The following is a 17892-nucleotide window of genomic DNA, read 5'->3' on the forward strand; positions in this document are numbered from 1 at the left end:
GACCTGGCAGCGGAGAGAGGGAGTTTCCATGATTGAGCAATAGGGAGAATAGGGAGAAACAAAAACCTAACAAGTCCCCGCCAGGCCGCCGCGCTGCCTGCGACGACCCGGAAGCGGTTGGGCAGCCGGCGAATCCCATCGCGGCCCCAACCGGAAGTCCCGCCCCATCGCGGAGAGAGCGAGAGAGAGCCACGAAGTCTTCGGATTCAGTCCCGGTCCCGAGATGGGGGACCGGGTGAAGAGCGGCCGGGCGCATGGGGAAGGCGGGGCTCATGTGGTGAGAGAGCCCCGCAAAGCGCTACCGCCGCCCGAGAGGCAGAACCGCCGCCGAGCACCGCCAGAACAGGTGAGTGTGTTGAGGGAGAGGAGGGGTGAGTGGGGGTGGGGTGTACGCGTGTGTGTCTGTTTGAGTGTGTCTGTGCGTGTGTCTGTCTGTCTGTGTGCGCGTGTGTCTGTTTAAGGGAGGGTGCGTGTGTGTATGTGCGCATGCGTGAGTGTAGAGTGTTTGCGCAAGGGAATGAGGCAGGAGAGGGGCACGGCGCCGTGCGCGCTCACGAGGTCAAAACTGAGCAGATCTGTGCTCGTGCACCCTCTCCTGTCCACATTCCCAAAAACGGGTAGCAATAGTTGTCGAAGCACACTGCTTCAATGTTACGCATTGAAGCAGGTCGTGCTTCGACCTAAAAATGAAATAAAATACAAAACGGGTCAGTTAAAAAACGAAGCTTGTAAATAAGCGCCAAGCGCTAGCAGCGATAGCGTTTCTTGTCAGGGCGAACCAGGGAGCAGCTCGCCTTAAATAGGCGTCTCACCCCGGATTCTGCGCACTCAGGCGCGCGCTGGAGCTGGAACTCAAAGACTACCCCACTCCAAGATGGCGACTGGACAGGGAGCCTACCCCGAGAACCGGACCCGCTCAAGCAGCGGTGGATTCACTATTATAGTGCAGGTGAGGGGGCTTCTAAGAACAGGGGAACAACAAAACTAAAAATGAAATAAAATACAAAACGGGTCAGTTAAAAAACGAAGCTTGTAAATAAGCGCCAAGCGCTAGCAGCGATAGCGTTTCTTGTCAGGGCGAACCAGGGAGCAGCTCGCCTTAAATAGGCGTCTCACCCCGGATTCTGCGCACTCAGGTGCGCGCTGGAGCTGGAACTCAGTGACTACCCCACTCCAAGATGGCGACTGGACAGGGAGCCTACCCCGAGAACCGGACCCGCTCAAGCAGCGGTGGATTCACTATTATAGTGCAGGTGAGGGGGCTTCTAAGAACAGGGGAACAACAAAACTAAAAATGAAATAAAATACAAAACGGGTCTAAAAATGAAATAAAATACAAAACGGGTCAGTTAAAAAACGAAGCTTGTAAATAAGCGCCAAGCGCTAGCAGCGATAGCGTTTCTTGTCAGCCTAAGATCTAAACTGAGATTATCCAGGCAGGAATATATTTCTGCGATCTTTGAATGAAAATATTTGGCCATCTTATCACAGAGATCCTGTGAACTCTCAATATAAGCAGAGACAAGGGTAGAAGCGAGAGGTAATTACAGTTCCCTAGGGGATCTAAGAGATTCTGTAATTTGGGAGTAGAATGATGACTTTTCCTCATTGATGGCAGCTTTGTATTCAGCTAATTTCTTTTTATGAAGGTCTATTTTAATCTGGTAGCAATTTCAGCCCCAGATCTTGATGGCGGCAGGATGGTGTGAGCTTCCATAGCCTATCTGAAAAGCAAGGGGTGGTGGGCTTTCCTCTGCCTGCATAATGCTCTTCAAGGGGAGCGAGAGAATCAACAGCTGTCAACAGACAATTGGAGATCTCTGTAGATGCCGAATTGGCATCTGAATGGCTAGTCCAGTGAAGATTGCTTGCGGTTGTAAGGAAAGCTTCCTTATTAATACCGCTGTAATTCTTTTCACTACCTTACTTTTTCTTCTCTTCAAGGATGTGTGAGGTAGAGCGATCACGAAAGAGAAAGGAACAGGGTAATGATCTGACCAGGAGAGCCGAAAGGGCTCCATTACCGTGATGCGGGAGTCTTTAGAAAAAACCCCATCCGAAATGTGTCCCGCCTCATGAAAGTGGTTTTTACCAATTGTGGTAAGCCACAATGACTTTTTGCTTATCGAATATTGCAACGCTTGAATTGTTCTTTTTGGAATATGATTTATACGGTGAGATCAAAGGTCTGGCACCATATTTCTTGCCAACAGAAGCTCACAAACACACCGAGAAAGTTTCAAGTCCTCAGAGAAAGATAGATGTAGATATTATAGTGGCTATTCAAGCAGCATTTAAAAAGGAAAAGCTCTGTGGTGGTTCTTCTTCTAAATATTCATAAAGACTCACCAAAGACGGTGTTCCTATGGTTTTTATAGCAGAGATTGAGGATAGATATATACCTAAGAAGAAAGTAAGTTAGATCTGATCAGAGTAACTCACGAAGTGTTCGTTTCTACTCATGCTGGCATCAATGCTACCATTATATTAGTACTGACATCAATGGACATATTTACACAAGAATGCTAAAAAAAATACATTCATTAATGGCACGTTTGTTAACAAAAACTTTTCAAAAACTTTTCAATTCAATGGCAGATGTGATGATGTAAATTGGCTCTACTGGACTTCAAATTAATAAATTCAGCAGTCTCTGTTTTTCAAGTATCCGCCTACCTCCAGTTGTTGAGTTTGTACCACTGGGGATCAAACTAGAGAATATTTGCAATTGAAACATTAATAGGACCAACCCAGCGATCCAGCTTCTCTCACAGGAGTATATTGGCTTTACGGAACTCTACGGTAACCTAAATCTTCTTTATTCCTAATTTGTGATAGTAATGGGAAGAAGAAAGGGGACGTTGTTTGGTTGGACTGGGCATCATTTCTACCTTCTCTACTAATGTTTGACTCCATGAACGTCCACGATTCACTGGCACACTGTAGTTTTTCTTCCTTTTTTGAAGTTGTATACACTCTTAAACCGTGTGTGTATACTTGCAGGCCATGTACCGCTCCCATCTATGAAAAGCATTATTGTTTTTTGCAGGCCCCCAGTGAATGAGTTAACACTACCCAAGCAGACATCAAACAAAGGAACATTCTTGAGTAGTTCTCTTGCTGATTGGAAGGTGAGATCTTCAAACAAAGTAGGAAAGCTTTTTTACATAAATGTAGAGGTCCGTTCTATGAGCCAATCCCTTCTTCAGCTGTATGGCTCCCTTTTACAGATTGAACTCCTAGGCAGGGAGCAGGTGGACAGGGAGATGACAAGTCCATTCTTAGACCAAATAAAACCACATTCTTCATGTCCTTGAGTTTGAAACCTACAAAAGAAAAAAAGACAGTCAACTTTTATCAACTGAAGAAAAACTCAGCAAAACTTTTTTATTTCTGTAATAGAACAAGGGTTGGAAAGTAGGGGGGATCACGTCGGATCCAAGTTCCGCAGCAATTTCTGGTCCAGATGTTGGATCTGGTCTACCCAGGCAAATATGCGAGTTTGATGAGATTTTTGACACCCGCAGCAGTGCCAGCACATCGTCTACATTCCGTTCAGAGCAGGAACCTGCAGGCAGTGTGGGGGGGGGGGGGCTATTTCTTATTTTTTACACAAAAACTTGATTTAAATGGCTATCAGCCCTTCTTTTGCTCAAGAATCTTCCTGGCTGGAAGTCATCTGGATCCCAACACTATGGTGCCAATAGAAGCAAACAAAGGCACGCAGCTTATCACTTTACAAGTACTTTAGAGAAACTACCACACAAAGGCAGGTGTTTTACTTTGTTCAAACGCCCCCCATGAAGGAGATGTACGTGATCTGCATGAATGAAAGCTTCATATCAGTGAATGAGTACTTGCATACATAATGATTTAAATGGCACCTACAATTTATTTTTATTTAATACTTTTGTAGCACTCCTCATCCCAGTAAAATATGTCAGCTTAATTTACATTACAAACAGAGACACAATATTTCATACAACTATGTACACCAACATACAGGAATTATTACTTAAGACAATGGGGGTTGTAAGGTGTAAGAGTGAATGGTTGGGAGAACCACAAGGGTAGGATGTAAAACATAACACAGTGATTGGGGTTGTCTGCACTAACAAGACTTTATTAATTCCCAGAAGAACCCTTCTTTGCAATCCTAGAATCACACCAGATGTAGAAAAAAAAACCAATAAGATCTAATCCTATGACTTACACTTTTTAGGCAGCTCCTTGATGCCGATGACTAGCTCTTTGTGCTATATTAGAAGGATTGCAACTGATGAACTGGAAGTAACAAAATGATCCGAGTGACAAACCAAGTAGTCCACTTACCTGCTTCCTGCTTACATAAAATACAAACCTGTGATGTGCACGTTACATGATGTGCTTTGCAGCAGGTACATTAACATTCCGTGCTACTTGAGGAATCACAACAGTGACTGGACAGTACACTGACCTCATCCACAACTGCACTATCCAGCAGAGTTAACTTATCGCCCTTACAATCCCCTCAAGTCAGCACTTTGCTATCAATGTGTTTCTTTACCGGGAGCCGATGAAACTTGGTCAGGGCTGGAGAGGCAGATTGAGGCTTGGGGATCCTCAACAATAAGTGAGATGCCGCGTTTTGCACAATCTGAAGCTTGTTTAAGACTCTTTTCTGCAAATTCATAAATAAAGCATTGCAGAAATCAGTTTGGATTCCAGGAAGGCAAATACCACAGTTTTCTGCAACTCTTGTGGGATAAATGGGAAGACTTCCCTTAGAAGTTTCAGATTGAAGAAAAAAAAAATGGCTGTAATATGACTGACTTTCAAATAAAAGTCTGCTACAGAAAAAGATCCCCAGGTTTTTAACTATTGTTGCTGGAGTGGGTAGATTACCTAATTCCTGTTGCCACCAGTTTGGGCACGAAAAGGGGGTGTTCCTTCCAAACAGCAGAACTTCAGTTTCAAACAGTTTTATATCAACCACTTGCTGATCTGTTGCACTAGAATCTATCTAGACTCGGTGCATCTACGCCTTTGGTGTCCGATGGCTTGGATGGGCATATCAGGCCTCAAAAAATAATAAAAAGATGTTACTAGACCTGCAGGTCAAGTAACTTGAATAATCGACTCAACCTAACTGTAATGTATATGACCTGTAGATTGGTCTCAAATTGTGTTATTATTGGCTAATATTCTATTTTACAGTTGCCTTTTTCTTCATTCTGACATATGAGAGCACCTTCAAATTTTTGAGTTCAGCAATTCTGCTATACAAAACAAAATGCATTTGTTTTAACAGACTAAACATTTGCTCCATGTGTAATAAGAATCTAGCCCATGTATAGGGTACACCTGACCCGCCTCTCAGTTTACTGATAGCATTGCCATCAGGGCAGGAGTGTTGCTCAGATGTTTCAACACTAACTTTTAGTAAATATATTACTAAAGCATGATGTGGTAGAGCACTGTCATTTACAGACAATAGATTTCAAAGAAATGGCCACAAACTTTCCCACTATCTTGCAGCTTTACTCATAAAAAGTGTATTAACAATAATCTGTGAAAAATGGGTTTTATCATTTGCACATAACTAAGTAAAATGTTATGATGCATTTTTCACTCTATTAAAATACTATTTTCATCACACAGAAGTACAAAAAATGGGCTTTTACAACAACTGAAATTTATTTTGAAATGTTTGTACAGTTGACTTAATAGCTATTTATATGTGTGTTAGGAAATCCAGATACCCTACAGCCTTTCATTTCACACTTCGTACAACAGGTCAGATAGTTCACTTTACAAAATCATGGAACTCTGCAGTCAGAAAAGGAACACTAATTGTAAACTGACTTCTGACCTCTATCTCTAAACACAGAGCAAATCTGACAAGATACAAATAATAATTAAATGCATCTTTATTTCTCCTTTATCTTGTGACTTAACATGATAAAGATCAATTCAAAATGGTCAGGCGCTTTCAGTAGATGTTTCCTAAGTTAAATTTGCCCTAATACCATACGAAGTTATTCAATAAAGAGGCAGGTGCTGGAGACAGGAAGACAGGAAACAAGTTTATTCCGTCGGAGTAGAACACATCAGATCAGACAACAAGGTATCGTCTCGAGGTGCTCCCCCAACCTCTCTGAGACCTGGTCTTTTATCCCCTGGGTTAAGACATGTGAACGCTCTTTATTACAACAAGGGCATTGTGAAGTATGAGAACGACATCCCCGGCACCCCCCCAGTTCCGGCCCATTCCAACACATGACAACAGTAGAAGCCCTTTCCCCTCATATGATTGGGAGGGGGTTATCACGCAGCTGAGTGTTCTGCCGATTCCTTTGGAATGTGTGCGCCTGATCGAATCTCAGGGGGTGGGGACGTCATGATCAATAGTGGTCTCTTTCAGGAGAGGCGAGTGCATACAGTAGTGGGCAATAAACTGTATCCTCGGGCTAAGGGATGACCAGCGGTTCGTACAGGCAGTCGGGCTCAGAGGAAGGGGTCATCAAAGGAGGGGTATTCATGGACGGAAAGGAGGTGTTGGTCAGGCGCGGGGTGTGATTCCCTGAGACAGAGTCATGGGGGGGGGGGTTCATGACTTGTGCATGTGAGCGTGGGGGCAGCCAGGAGACGCGGGGAAGGTTTGCAAGGTTCAGGGAAGTGTGCTGACGGGCGATCGTGAACAGGGAGACCATGGTACCTAAAATGGCTGTCGTGTATGTTCATACGTGAATCGGCAAGATGGCGTAGATGATGTTTAGTACACGAACTAAAATTCCACAGTCCTCCCTTTAACATGTCTCGCCAGCTTGTCAGTTCGGATCGATCCCCATGAGACCACGCACCTCTATCTCGTATAGGGGACTCATGTGCTCAGGTTTAAAGTTCAAAGTCTTTGGGCACATACAGTTGGAAATGAGTGCACATAAAGGTGGTAAACATTGAATACCTAGGCAACACCCACACAGTATCATGATTGGTATCAATAAAAACGTGAACAATCTCCATCCCCAGTTCTTCAAAGTGTCCCAGAACCAGCCTCCAAGCGACCATCCTTCCTGCTCCTGGTGAACCTCTGAGGACAGTCTGTGGAGGTGTTCGATTGCTTTGTAGACTGAAGGTGAGTTATCTGGCACGTAGGTGCAACAGCTGGAGCCGATGATGCGGCATGCTCCTCCGCGGTCGGCCAGAACCACATCTAGAACAAGACGGTTTTGAAGAGCCACCAGGCGGACGGCCTGAAGCTCAGCCGTGTTGTTGGCGAGGATGCCAGCGGTGATGTTAATGGTTGTTTCTAATGCCTGAGTCAGGTGTCGGATAGCACGGCTATTTGCCATTGGTCCCCACAGAGGAACAAGTCCCTTTGCTGCATCCAGGAACTGTGCTCCGGTGGAGTCGGCTTGTTCAACATCTCCGGCGCGCTTTTGTCGGTGGTGGTTGGCTGAAGCCACATACGTGGGAGGAAGAATGAAGGCGATGTAGCACGTACCCCTCCAGCCTCTTGGGAGCCAAGTGTAAGCTTTGGTGCCACAAACAAAGTACATATTCGGGGAAGCAACAAAGGAGGGGGGGTCAGCTGAGACCAATGTTTTGGTGATGCGACAAGAACTGTGACCCACCAGCTGCGTTCCTTGTCCTTCGAGGCATACGAGTCCTGTGACATTGATGACAGACAGGGCCACGGTCAGGGTGGCAGCCGTTTGTTTCCGCAGGTGGGAGAAGGTGGGTCTGGCTGGATTGTGGAGCACTTGCATTTCGACCCTTTCTTTGGCAGGGATGTTCGTGAGGAAGGTTGAACCTGAAATTGCAGGACAAAAGGGAGCAGACGTCTTTTTTATTTTGTTCAGCCAGAACCCATAGTAGAAGTGTGACACGGTTTGACCAGAAGCGGCGTTGTCCTTGTGGCTTTCCTGCATGAGGATCAACCAGGCGAGGCAGGAGCCGTGAACTGAGAAAGGAGAAGGGATGAAGGGGATGGAGTGTCCGGTAGCATGTGGGAGCAACCCACAGATCCAGCAGTTCGTGGCATTTGCAGCAAGGTTGTGCTGGTGCAACAGTTGTACGAAGGAATTGTTCCAGAACTCCCTACTCCTTTCTCGGAGCTGAGGTGAAAGGGTGATCAGGTGGTGCTCTTTCATGGTGGTTGGCTGGACAGTGGTTGGCAACATCTGGTGAGAGGGTGTGCTTTCCTCCAAGATCCAGAAGGAAGTCATGAGGAGGAGGCAGAAGAGGAAGACAATAAAGAAAGCGATTGTCTTTGATTTGTGCAAATTGTCAGTCTTTGGGTTCCTGTAGTGGGTATTTCCTGTTGCTTCCGACGTCTTCTTATCTGGCGCTTCCATCATCTTCTTATCTGGCGCTTCCATCATCTTCATCTTCAAGGTGCTCGGTAGTGGGCAGAACCACAGACTTTGTTTAGCTTCTCTCCGGGTAACCCTTGGTTGCTTTGGGTCACCGTTCTGAGATTTTTAACTTAGTCAGTGGCCTACTTAGCCGAAGCTCCCTCCTTTCGACGCAGGAAATACCCTTCTCGAGATGGCACAGTGGGATCAGAGTGTTTTGCAAGTTCAAGTGCCTCGGTATCAGGATAGCAGTTCAGTGATGGTCGGTCTTTGTTCAGGAGCTCTTCTTGGGTGCTGACGTTGTCTGTCGTGGCCAGGGTCGAGGAAACCTTCTTGCAGTGGTGTGCATGCAGCCAGTTCTTTTTCCCCTCCACTCGAAGAGCCGTCCGAGTGGTGATCAGTACTTGCCAGGGGCCCGTCCACCGGGGTTCCAGACTCTTCGCTCGTTGAAAGTTCCGGATTAGGATGTAGTCCCCCGGTTGGATATCGTGACCGGGACCCCTGGAAGCATCGGGGATGGCCTGCTGCACCTGTTGATGAATGACAGACAACGTTTTAGTTAATTTGTATAAATAATCTGACAGCAGGACGTCGGGGACGTCGTGAATGGAGGTCGGTTTGGGGGCAGTCCAGAGGTTCATAGGCCGCCCAAACACAACTTTGTAGGGGGTCAAGTGGTGCTTAGTGGGAGTGGAGCGCATCGATAGTAATGCCAGTGGAAGGGCATCTGGCCACTTAAGTCCTGTGGTGGCCACTATTTTTGACAGTTTCAGTTTCAGTGTAGCGTTGTGTCGTTCAACCAGGCCAGCGGATTGGGGGTGGAAGACCGCATGGAACCTTTGTTTTACCCCCAACCCCTTCAGGATTAGTTGGATAACTTCAGCTATGAAGTGGGGGCCATTGTCGCTCCATAAAATTCGACAAAGGCCGTAGCGAGGGAAAAACTCCTTCAGTAGTACTTTGGCAGTAGTCATGGCAGTGTTATCATGGGTCGGATAGGCTTCCACCCATTTGCTGAAGGCACATACAATGACCAATACGTACTTCAAGCCTTGGCATCTCTCTAATTGGATGTAATCCATCTGAAGGACCTCAAAGGGGTGGTCCGGGATCCCAAACCCTCCCCGGGGTACCACAGTTCCTTTCCCGGGGTTGTGTTGTAGGCAGATAGGCACTGCTGGACCAGGCGTTTGGCTGAGTCGGGGATCTTGTTGTTGTGCCAGACTCTGGAGATGAGTTCAATCATGGGGGCAGAACCTATGTGTGCAGGGGAGTGTGTCATGGTCAGTATGGGGATCAAGTATGCATCAGGCAGCAACCATTTGTTCGTGTCTTTTGTCCGCCAGCAGTCCTCATCGTCCCTTAGACCCACCCGCGCCCACTCAGTCAGTTCGTGTGGTGTGCTGGCCGATTGGATGTCCCTGATTGTTTCCCTAGCGTCGGTCCATTTTTCTGCTTGTGACCTGGTCACATACATGCGTGTCGTTGTCCTATTCTCAGCTGTGGTTCGGGCAGTGGTGTCGGCCAGTGCGTTTCCCTGTCCGACTAGGTCTGTCACCTTCTTGTGTGAAGGCAGGCAGGTAGAGCTCTGGCGACTGGATCAAGAGTGGCAGAGAAGTAGGCACAAGGGCGTTGTTTGGCGCCGATGGGCTGAGTTAGAACAGACAATGCGCATCCCTCCCTTTCGTGAGTGAAGAGGGAGAAGGGCTTGGAGTAATCTGGTGTTCCTAGAACGGGTGCCGAGCAAAGGGCATCCCGCAACTCCTTAAAGGATGCTTGGCATTCGGGAGTCCACGGGAGTGGGAACGGAACATCTTTGGCCAACAGGGAAAGTAGGGGTTTTATAATGAGACTGAAATTTGGTAACCATTGTCGGCAGAAAGAAGTAAGGCCCACTAATGAACGAACTTGCTTCTGTGTTTTTGGAATGGGGTTGTCTAGGATGGTTTGGATTCGGTCGGGCGTAAGTTTCCTCCCTTCTTTGGACAGGAGATGGCCTAGGTATGTTACTTGGGGCTGGCAGAACTGCAGTTTCTTGTTGGAGACTTTGTGGCCATTCTCCGCAAGAAAGTGCAAGAGTTGGATAGTGGCTGTGATTGCAAGTGGAGTGGTGTCGGCCGCCAAAAGGATATCGTCAACATATTGGATCAACACCACTCCATCTGGTAGCTGGACGGCGTCCAGCTGTCTTTTGAGGGCCTGGCTGTAAATGCTGGGACTTTCAGTGTAGCCCTGGGGAGCTCTACAAAATCGGTATGAACGGTTTTTTAAAGTGAAGCCGAAGAGATAACGGCTGTCTGGATGGATGGGGATAGAGAAAAATGCATTTTTAAGATTAATAACGGTGAAGGTGGTGGCAGTGGACGGGATGAGAGTCAGGATGGTGGCGATGTCTGAGACTACGGGGAACTGTGGTACCACCACTTTGTTGACTTCTCGCAGGTCGATGATGAAGCGGTACGCTTTCTCATCTCCCTCACCTTGCTTCTTAACAATGGGTAGGATAGGGCTATTGCAGACATTACTAACCACTTCCTCTACCACTCCTGCATCTACCAAGGACTGAATAATCGCTACCAATGCCTTTTCGCCTTCGGGCGATATCCGGTACTGTGGGAGTTTCGGGAGTATTGCATCTGGTCGAACAGTTATGTGTACAGGATCGATCATCATTCGTCCTACATCCGAGTCGTTTCTGGCCCATAGGTACAGGGGTAGGGTATCGAGCAAGGATAGGTCAGCATCTATTATGGCGTACATATGTCGTGCGGGGTAGGGTCTGGACATGCTCGGGTTGTCGTACAGGATGACTCGGACTCTATCCGGGGAACACCTAATAGTAGCTCGGAAATGTTTCAGTAAATCAATACCCATAATGGCGTCAGGGGAGTTGGAGGAGAGCAGAAATGTTGTGTCAGTGGGATTGTTTCCTAGGTCAAAGGAGATAGGTACAGACAGGGGATTAGTGGAGGGCGTTCCATCGAAACCTATCGAGGTAATGTGTGAGCCAGACAAGGGTGCCCTTGGAATCAGTCGTTTTGATAATACACTACGTGTCGCTCCAGTGTCTACCAAAAATGGAGACTTTGTACCCAGGACCTTAGCAGTGACGTAAGGACCTTGCTGGTCAACACAGAGCTCGATCCCTCCCTTGCCCCTGGCAGTCCTATGCAGAGTCGTGAGCATTGTTGCAGTCGGACTGTTGGCACTGATTCTGTCGGGGGCGGTCAAATGTGTTTGGTCTGCCAGATCGGTCATTGGTGGTGTCGCGGGTCTGCCCTCGTCCCTGCCCTCCAGTTTTGGAGCCATTTGTCATGTCCCTTGTTTCTTTATTTTTAATCATTTCCCGAAGGGCCAGGCATTGAGACTTCCAATGCCCAAATTCTTTGCAAAATGCACACTGGTTCTCATCGAGGTCGGTTCGTGGAGCGCCAGGTGTGGGGTTGCGGTCTCTAGGGGCCGAATTCCTAGGGGCATTCGACTGGTAGTTTCCCCTATATCGTTCCCTTCCTGTAGTCACTTCATGCAATTGAGCAATCATCACTCGTTCCTTTAAGTCCTTTTTCTTTTTCTCATTCGCCCTCTCGTTCTCGTTCTTTTGGTGTTCATAATACTGAGCCATCTGAAGGATAGCTGCAGGTTTGGAAGCTCCCCAACTACTCTCACTCGTCTGTAACTTTTGGGAGACCTCTTGCGATAGCCCTTTTACGTAGTTTTGCACGAATAGGTGTTGTCCGGTTGCGGTGGTCATGTCTTGGCCACTGTAGTCGGAGAACACTGTTTCAAATCGGGAGAAATATTCTGATACATCTTCCTGAGGTTTCTGACGACAAGCCGTGACTACCGACCAGTCTACCTTCTTTTCTGGGATCAACGTCTTTAGCTTCTGTACTATTTTGTCGGGGAGTTCCAGTATGTCTTTTACAGGTTTCTTTCCGGGCTCTCGCTGCCTATCTAGGTCATCGAGTTGTTTCCAGGTGTGTCCGAACAGGTCTGTGTGGTCGGCTTTCCGGATTTGCTTCCACACATCAGCCGGCAGACACAACCCGAAAAACAAATCAATGTCCGATAGAGTCATTATGGTTGAGCCCAAGGCTGTGCCTAGTTCTGTATAAAATGCTGTAGGGTTCTTTCGTAGATCGGGCAGGGTTTGCCTAAAAGTTAAAATATCTTGCCGATCCCATGGTTGGTAAACCCAGTTGTACACAACCCTCCCTTTTGCATTTGCGTGGTTGATATCATCGTTTGTTCCCTGACCTCTTGGGGGAACCCAATAGGGGGCGGCTTCTCTGATAGGCATCATCGTGTTGGCTGCTTCTAATGAGGACTCAATCGTCTCAGGGACTGTGATCTTGACCTCTGGTTTCTGTTCCGCGAGGTGGCGGAAGACCTCAAGCGTTTGCATGAAGAGGTCCGTCACATCGCTCTCAGTTCCATCTCCAACATCGACCCTTCTATATAGAGCCGTCAATTTAGCAGGACCTTTATTCTGGTACCTATCCTCATACGCGTTCAGGGTGTGGTAGCTGAACCGTAAGATGAAATGCCGTCTGTGACTACCGGCATGTGAATTGTGCATATTCATCGTATATTCTTCGCTCTCCTTCCGTTCTACCAATGTTTTTGCTATCTTGTCGATTCCATCCCGCTCATCTTTGCTCAACCTATTTGGTCTGGCTGTTAGGTGCCTGCTAGTCTCATGTTCATCTGCTGTTGTTACCAATGCGGCTGGTGCGAAGGCCGTAAGAGCCGGGGCACTAGCGCTAGGGTCACCCACACCTGCACTTTGAACTGGTGAGTGTTGTGCTAGAGGCTGGCTGGGAGCATAAGGAGGAGGCATGTAGATAATTGGAGGACCGAGCAGTAACTCGTCATTTGCCCGCTGTTTGGAGGGCATCTCCGGGTAGAGCGCAGAGGTGGTCCTGACAGGGCATTGGCCTGCCAGTCCTGATTCTTGCGTTTGTTTATCTTCCTCTCTTCTTCTTATTTCTTCATCTAGTTCTTTTGCGGCCAGATGGGCTGCTTTTCGTAACTCTTTCACTATTTTTGCTTCTTCTCTTTTCCTTCGATGTTCTGCTTCTTTGCGCCACATGCCAATACTATCGAGCATAGTGGGCGTTGCCTTGTTTATTTTTACAGCTGCTTCTAGTGTTTTTATTTTATTTTCATCAAAAGAACCTATCAGTGGCCACTGACTTTCAGGACCCTTTTTTGTATATTTATGCCATAACTTACTATAAGCTATAGCGACTAGTCCTTGCTTAGTAAACATGTCCTCATTAGGGGTGCCTTCCAGTGGAGCTGGATGGTTCATCTCTAATAAGCGGTCCGGGTTGACCCAACTATTAACCAATGGGGAGAAGATAGGCACGACGGATTACAATGGGGGGCAAAAGCCTGCACTACCTATCTTTTCACTATTTGCAAAGACTGGACAGAATATTCTATTCTACGCTATTTGCAAACAGAGAATACCTCCAGAAAGAACCAATTCCAAACAGTCAATGTTTGGACAAACAATCAATCAATGAGGAATGAAATAGGCACGACGTGTTAAAGGCTTGCGTTGCCTACCCTTCACTATCTGCAAAGGGAGAGAGAATATTCCTATTCTTCCCCGTTTGTAGGCAGAGAAGATCCTTAAGAGAACCAACTTCGAACAATTCAATGCTCGATTCAATCAATCAATCAATGAGGAGAAAAATAGGCACGACGTGTTAAAGGCTTGCGTTGCCTACCCTTCACTATCTGCAAAGACTAAACAGAGTATGGCGATTCTGTACTTGTTTGCAAATAGAGAATTTCTCAGAAACAGTCAATAAGTAATACTAGTATTTTCAAACAATCAATCAATCAATTTCGCAATTTGTCGTGTGTCACGACCTTACCCGGACCGCATGGACAGTTTCTCGTCTTCCGCTTCCAGCGCCCGATTGTCCTCTATTCTCTTGTTGCTATCGCGGCACTCCTGGTGGTTCCCAGTCAGGACCGTAGATCACTCGGGAGAGGTCAGCTCGGAATCAGTGAAGTTCAGATGATCGGCTGTCAGACGAGGGTCTATCGGACAGGAGATCTCCCGATCGTTGCAGTTGTTCACTCTGTCGTCGGGACCTCTCCCACTGGATCCACGTGTCGCTGATGGGCCCCGCGTTTGGGACGCCAATTGATAAAGATCAATTCAAAATGGTCAGGCGCTTTCAGTAGATGTTTCCTAAGTTAAATTTGCCCGGCGTAAAACGCCTCTAATACCATACGAAGTTATTCAATAAAGAGGCAGGCGCTGGAGACAGGAAGACAGGAAACAAGTTTATTCCGTCGGAGTAGAACACATCAGATCAGACAACAAGGTATCGTCTCGAGGTGCTCCCCCAACCTCTCTGAGACCTGGTCTTTTATCCCCTGGGTTAAGACATGTGAACGCTCTTTATTACAACAAGGGCATTGTGAAGTATGAGAACGACATCCCCGGCACCCCCCCAGTTCCGGCCCATTCCAACACATAACAGTAGAAGCCCTTTCCCCTCATATGATTGGGAGGGGGTTATCACGCAGCTGAGTGTTCTGCCGATTCCTTTGGAATGTGTGCGCCTGATCGAATCTCAGGGGGTGGGGACGTCATGATCAATAGTGGTCTCTTTCAGGAGAGGCGAGTGCATACAGTAGTGGGCAATAAACTGTATCCTCGGGCTAAGGGATGACCAGCGGTTCGCACAGGCAGTCGGGCTCAGAGGAAGGGGTCATCAAAGGAGGGGTATTCATGGACGGAAAGGAGGTGTTGGTCAGGCGCGGGGTGAGATTCCCTGAGACAGAGTCATGGGGGGGGGGGTTCATGACTTGTGCATGTGAGCGTGGGGGCAGCCAGGAGGCGCGGGGAAGGCTTGCAAGGTTCAGGGAAGTGTGCTGACGGGCGATCGTGAACAGGGAGACCATGGTACCTAAAATGGCTGTCGTGTATGTTCATACGTGAATCGGCAAGATGGCGTAGATGATGTTTAGTACACGAACTAAAATTCCACAAACAGAACACCTGTTCTTTGTTAACTCACAAAAATGGGAGAGTAGGTCCTTAATGTAACCCGACCTGATAAAATCTGACTTGCCATAGCGAGTGGGGGTGTAGATTTTTTGAGGCCTGCGTACGGATGGGAGATATAAATTTGAACATGTTTTTTCCTTCAGCACCCTAAGTAACTTTAAGCTGAGCCCACCATCAGTGCATTAAGCATTTATCACATTAGACCTTATAGAGAAGATAAGTTCTCTGAAAAAGAAGCCATGACAGCTAAGAAACTTCTTTCTGGTAAACTGGTTTATGTACGGCCATGTAAAAAAACTAAATCAAATCCCTTGTGAAATGAATCCTTGAAAGGATTTAATGCAATTTCAGCAGTTTTTCCCAAACAGGATGTCGGATCTAACAGACTGGCTTTAGCAAAGTCGATTTCGGAGGTTGCACTAGAACCTCTATCCAGCCAAGGGGCCTCCAAGCCTTTTGTGTCCGATGGCATGGCTGGGCGTATGGATCTCATGAGTCCAAAGACTGTGGAAAATACCCCCATCATAGAAGACTTCAGTCTCTCTGATCTCGACATCCACCCTAGGCAATATAAAAGAGCATCTCCTGAACTCGCTCTGCCCTCCTGGCCCGGGAAAAGGCTTTTCGGATATTCCCTTGGGTCCCATCTCGCATGCTAGGATGCAGAATTTTAGTGGCACTCCCGGCAGGAATTTCTCCACTATTTTCAATACGACCATTAATAGCATGTAAATTCCCATTCATTGAGTAACCTCCATAGGAATTAGATTCAGTATTGTGAATCCCTACAGTGTCTTGAGATACTTTTGTCCTCTATATTGTCTCTGCTGGAAAAATCAGTTCATAATTGTGATCATATCTTAGACTCCCTCTTGACCATATCTAAATCTTTGACCTTGGATAAAAGATCTCGGTTGGGGAAGGCTACTTCTTCCTTACCCTCGAGTACGGAAGGTGGGATTAGCTCTTCAGCTGAGGCACTTCAATCAGCACTCATCAAGTTAATCCTAGTGGGAGGGGGTCTTCAATCTGATCGTCGCTGCAAGGTTTCCGGAACGCAAGATGGCTCTCCATAATGTATGTAAAGAAATATTAAATTCCACAGTCCGTCAGAGATTAAGCAGATTTTTTACCTGCAAAATCTGTTTGAATCAAAATCTACAGAAGAATTAACTTTGCCTCTCCTCCCCCCACTAGCAAGCATAAAACAAATAATCGATTTACGATCTTTCTGAGTAAAGAAGTTCCTGCATTGCCAAGTCTTGCGGGGAAGAAAAGTAACAACCATAAGAAGAGCAAGGAAGGCAACAAACAACACGCCATGAGGAAGAAGAAACAGTGTATAGTTTGTACAAAGATAGAAAAGTGCACACAACTCTACTTTGACTCAAACTCTGACTTGGGAGTGACAGTGACGAGTTATGAGAATGACTTAAAAGAGCATAGGGTAGTAACAGCCCCCTCACAACTGTCTCCAGGTTTACAGTTATACCCACAAGCAAAGGATACTATTGCTACCCCCATCATGGATCCCCCACAAGAGGTCCTTCTTTTCCCTCATGCTAAAATATTCTCTTCTATTGTGGTGGATAATATTATTTACATTTGGGAAAATGTGGGTTCAGTGGGGGAGAACATCTTCTGTAAAACTTTGAATGTGCCTTTGATGTTTGAATTTACATCCATTTTTTATCAAGAAATCTAATAGGGTATTCCTACTGGGCTGTTCCAGTGGCATAGATGAGCTTCATACGGTTAAAAGTAGTGATATTTCACTGGCGGTTCAAATTGAAAACCAAGGGACAAACTGCACGGCTAGAGTAATCTTCAACTCAAAAGTGGTATCCAATCTAGTATTAATGAACAATGTTAACAAGTTACTTAGTCGTGGTATTGATGTAATACCCGTACAAGAGGAGAAGAATACTAGAATTTCCCGATTAAAACCGCGGGCGTCGGGAACTACCCCCGGCTTCCCTGCACTTAGATTTTTGTCAAATGAAAAGTTAGATAATCTGTGGGTCTCGTTTGGAGAGAGGGGCAGGAGGGTTGCCAGGTACTGTAGGAAGGGAAGAGAGACCGCCCCAACCCAGATGAGGAGTCTGGGAGTTGTAGTTGGGTAGCTAGTATCCTTAACTCCAAGGGTTCTATTGGGCCAAACTGCAACAGAAGCACCTAGCAATAGTCTCAACGTGGTCTCCTGGAATGATGCTGGACTACTGTCGGATAGTCATAAAATGACTTTTTTGAACAGTCTGGCAGCCGATGTAATATGTGTCCAAGAAACCTGGCTAACCACAGATTTTGTGCTAGAAGGTTACTTTGTTATAAGTTGTCCCGCAAAGCCTTCTAGGAGGGGTCACGCAAAGGGGGAGTTGCAATATTGTTAAGTAATATTTATAGCTGGACATTTAATGAAATTATACAAGACTCAAAATGTATTCAGGCTATAAAATTCAGAGTAGACAGGATATGAATAAATCAATATTGGTGGTAAATGCATATACCCTCCCTGAT

At 46.5% G+C, this 17892-nt stretch overlaps 1 protein-coding gene across 1 annotated transcript in view; it reads right to left on the reverse strand.

Moving 5' to 3' along the window:
* The window catches only part of LOC144828317 (C-type lectin domain family 2 member L-like), a 148239-nt gene that overhangs the window by 8428 nt on the left and 121919 nt on the right, over window positions 1-17892 (reverse strand). The window contains exon 5 of the mRNA XM_078686407.1: window positions 2293-3326. Coding sequence (XP_078542533.1) covers window positions 3206-3326 — 121 coding nt within the window. The 3' untranslated portion in view covers window positions 2293-3205. The remainder of the gene's footprint in view (window positions 1-2292; window positions 3327-17892) is intronic.

The sequence above is a fragment of the Lissotriton helveticus genome, chromosome 4_1, assembly GCF_964261635.1.
Source record: "Lissotriton helveticus chromosome 4_1, aLisHel1.1, whole genome shotgun sequence".
Classification (NCBI taxonomy): domain Eukaryota; kingdom Metazoa; phylum Chordata; class Amphibia; order Caudata; family Salamandridae; genus Lissotriton; species Lissotriton helveticus.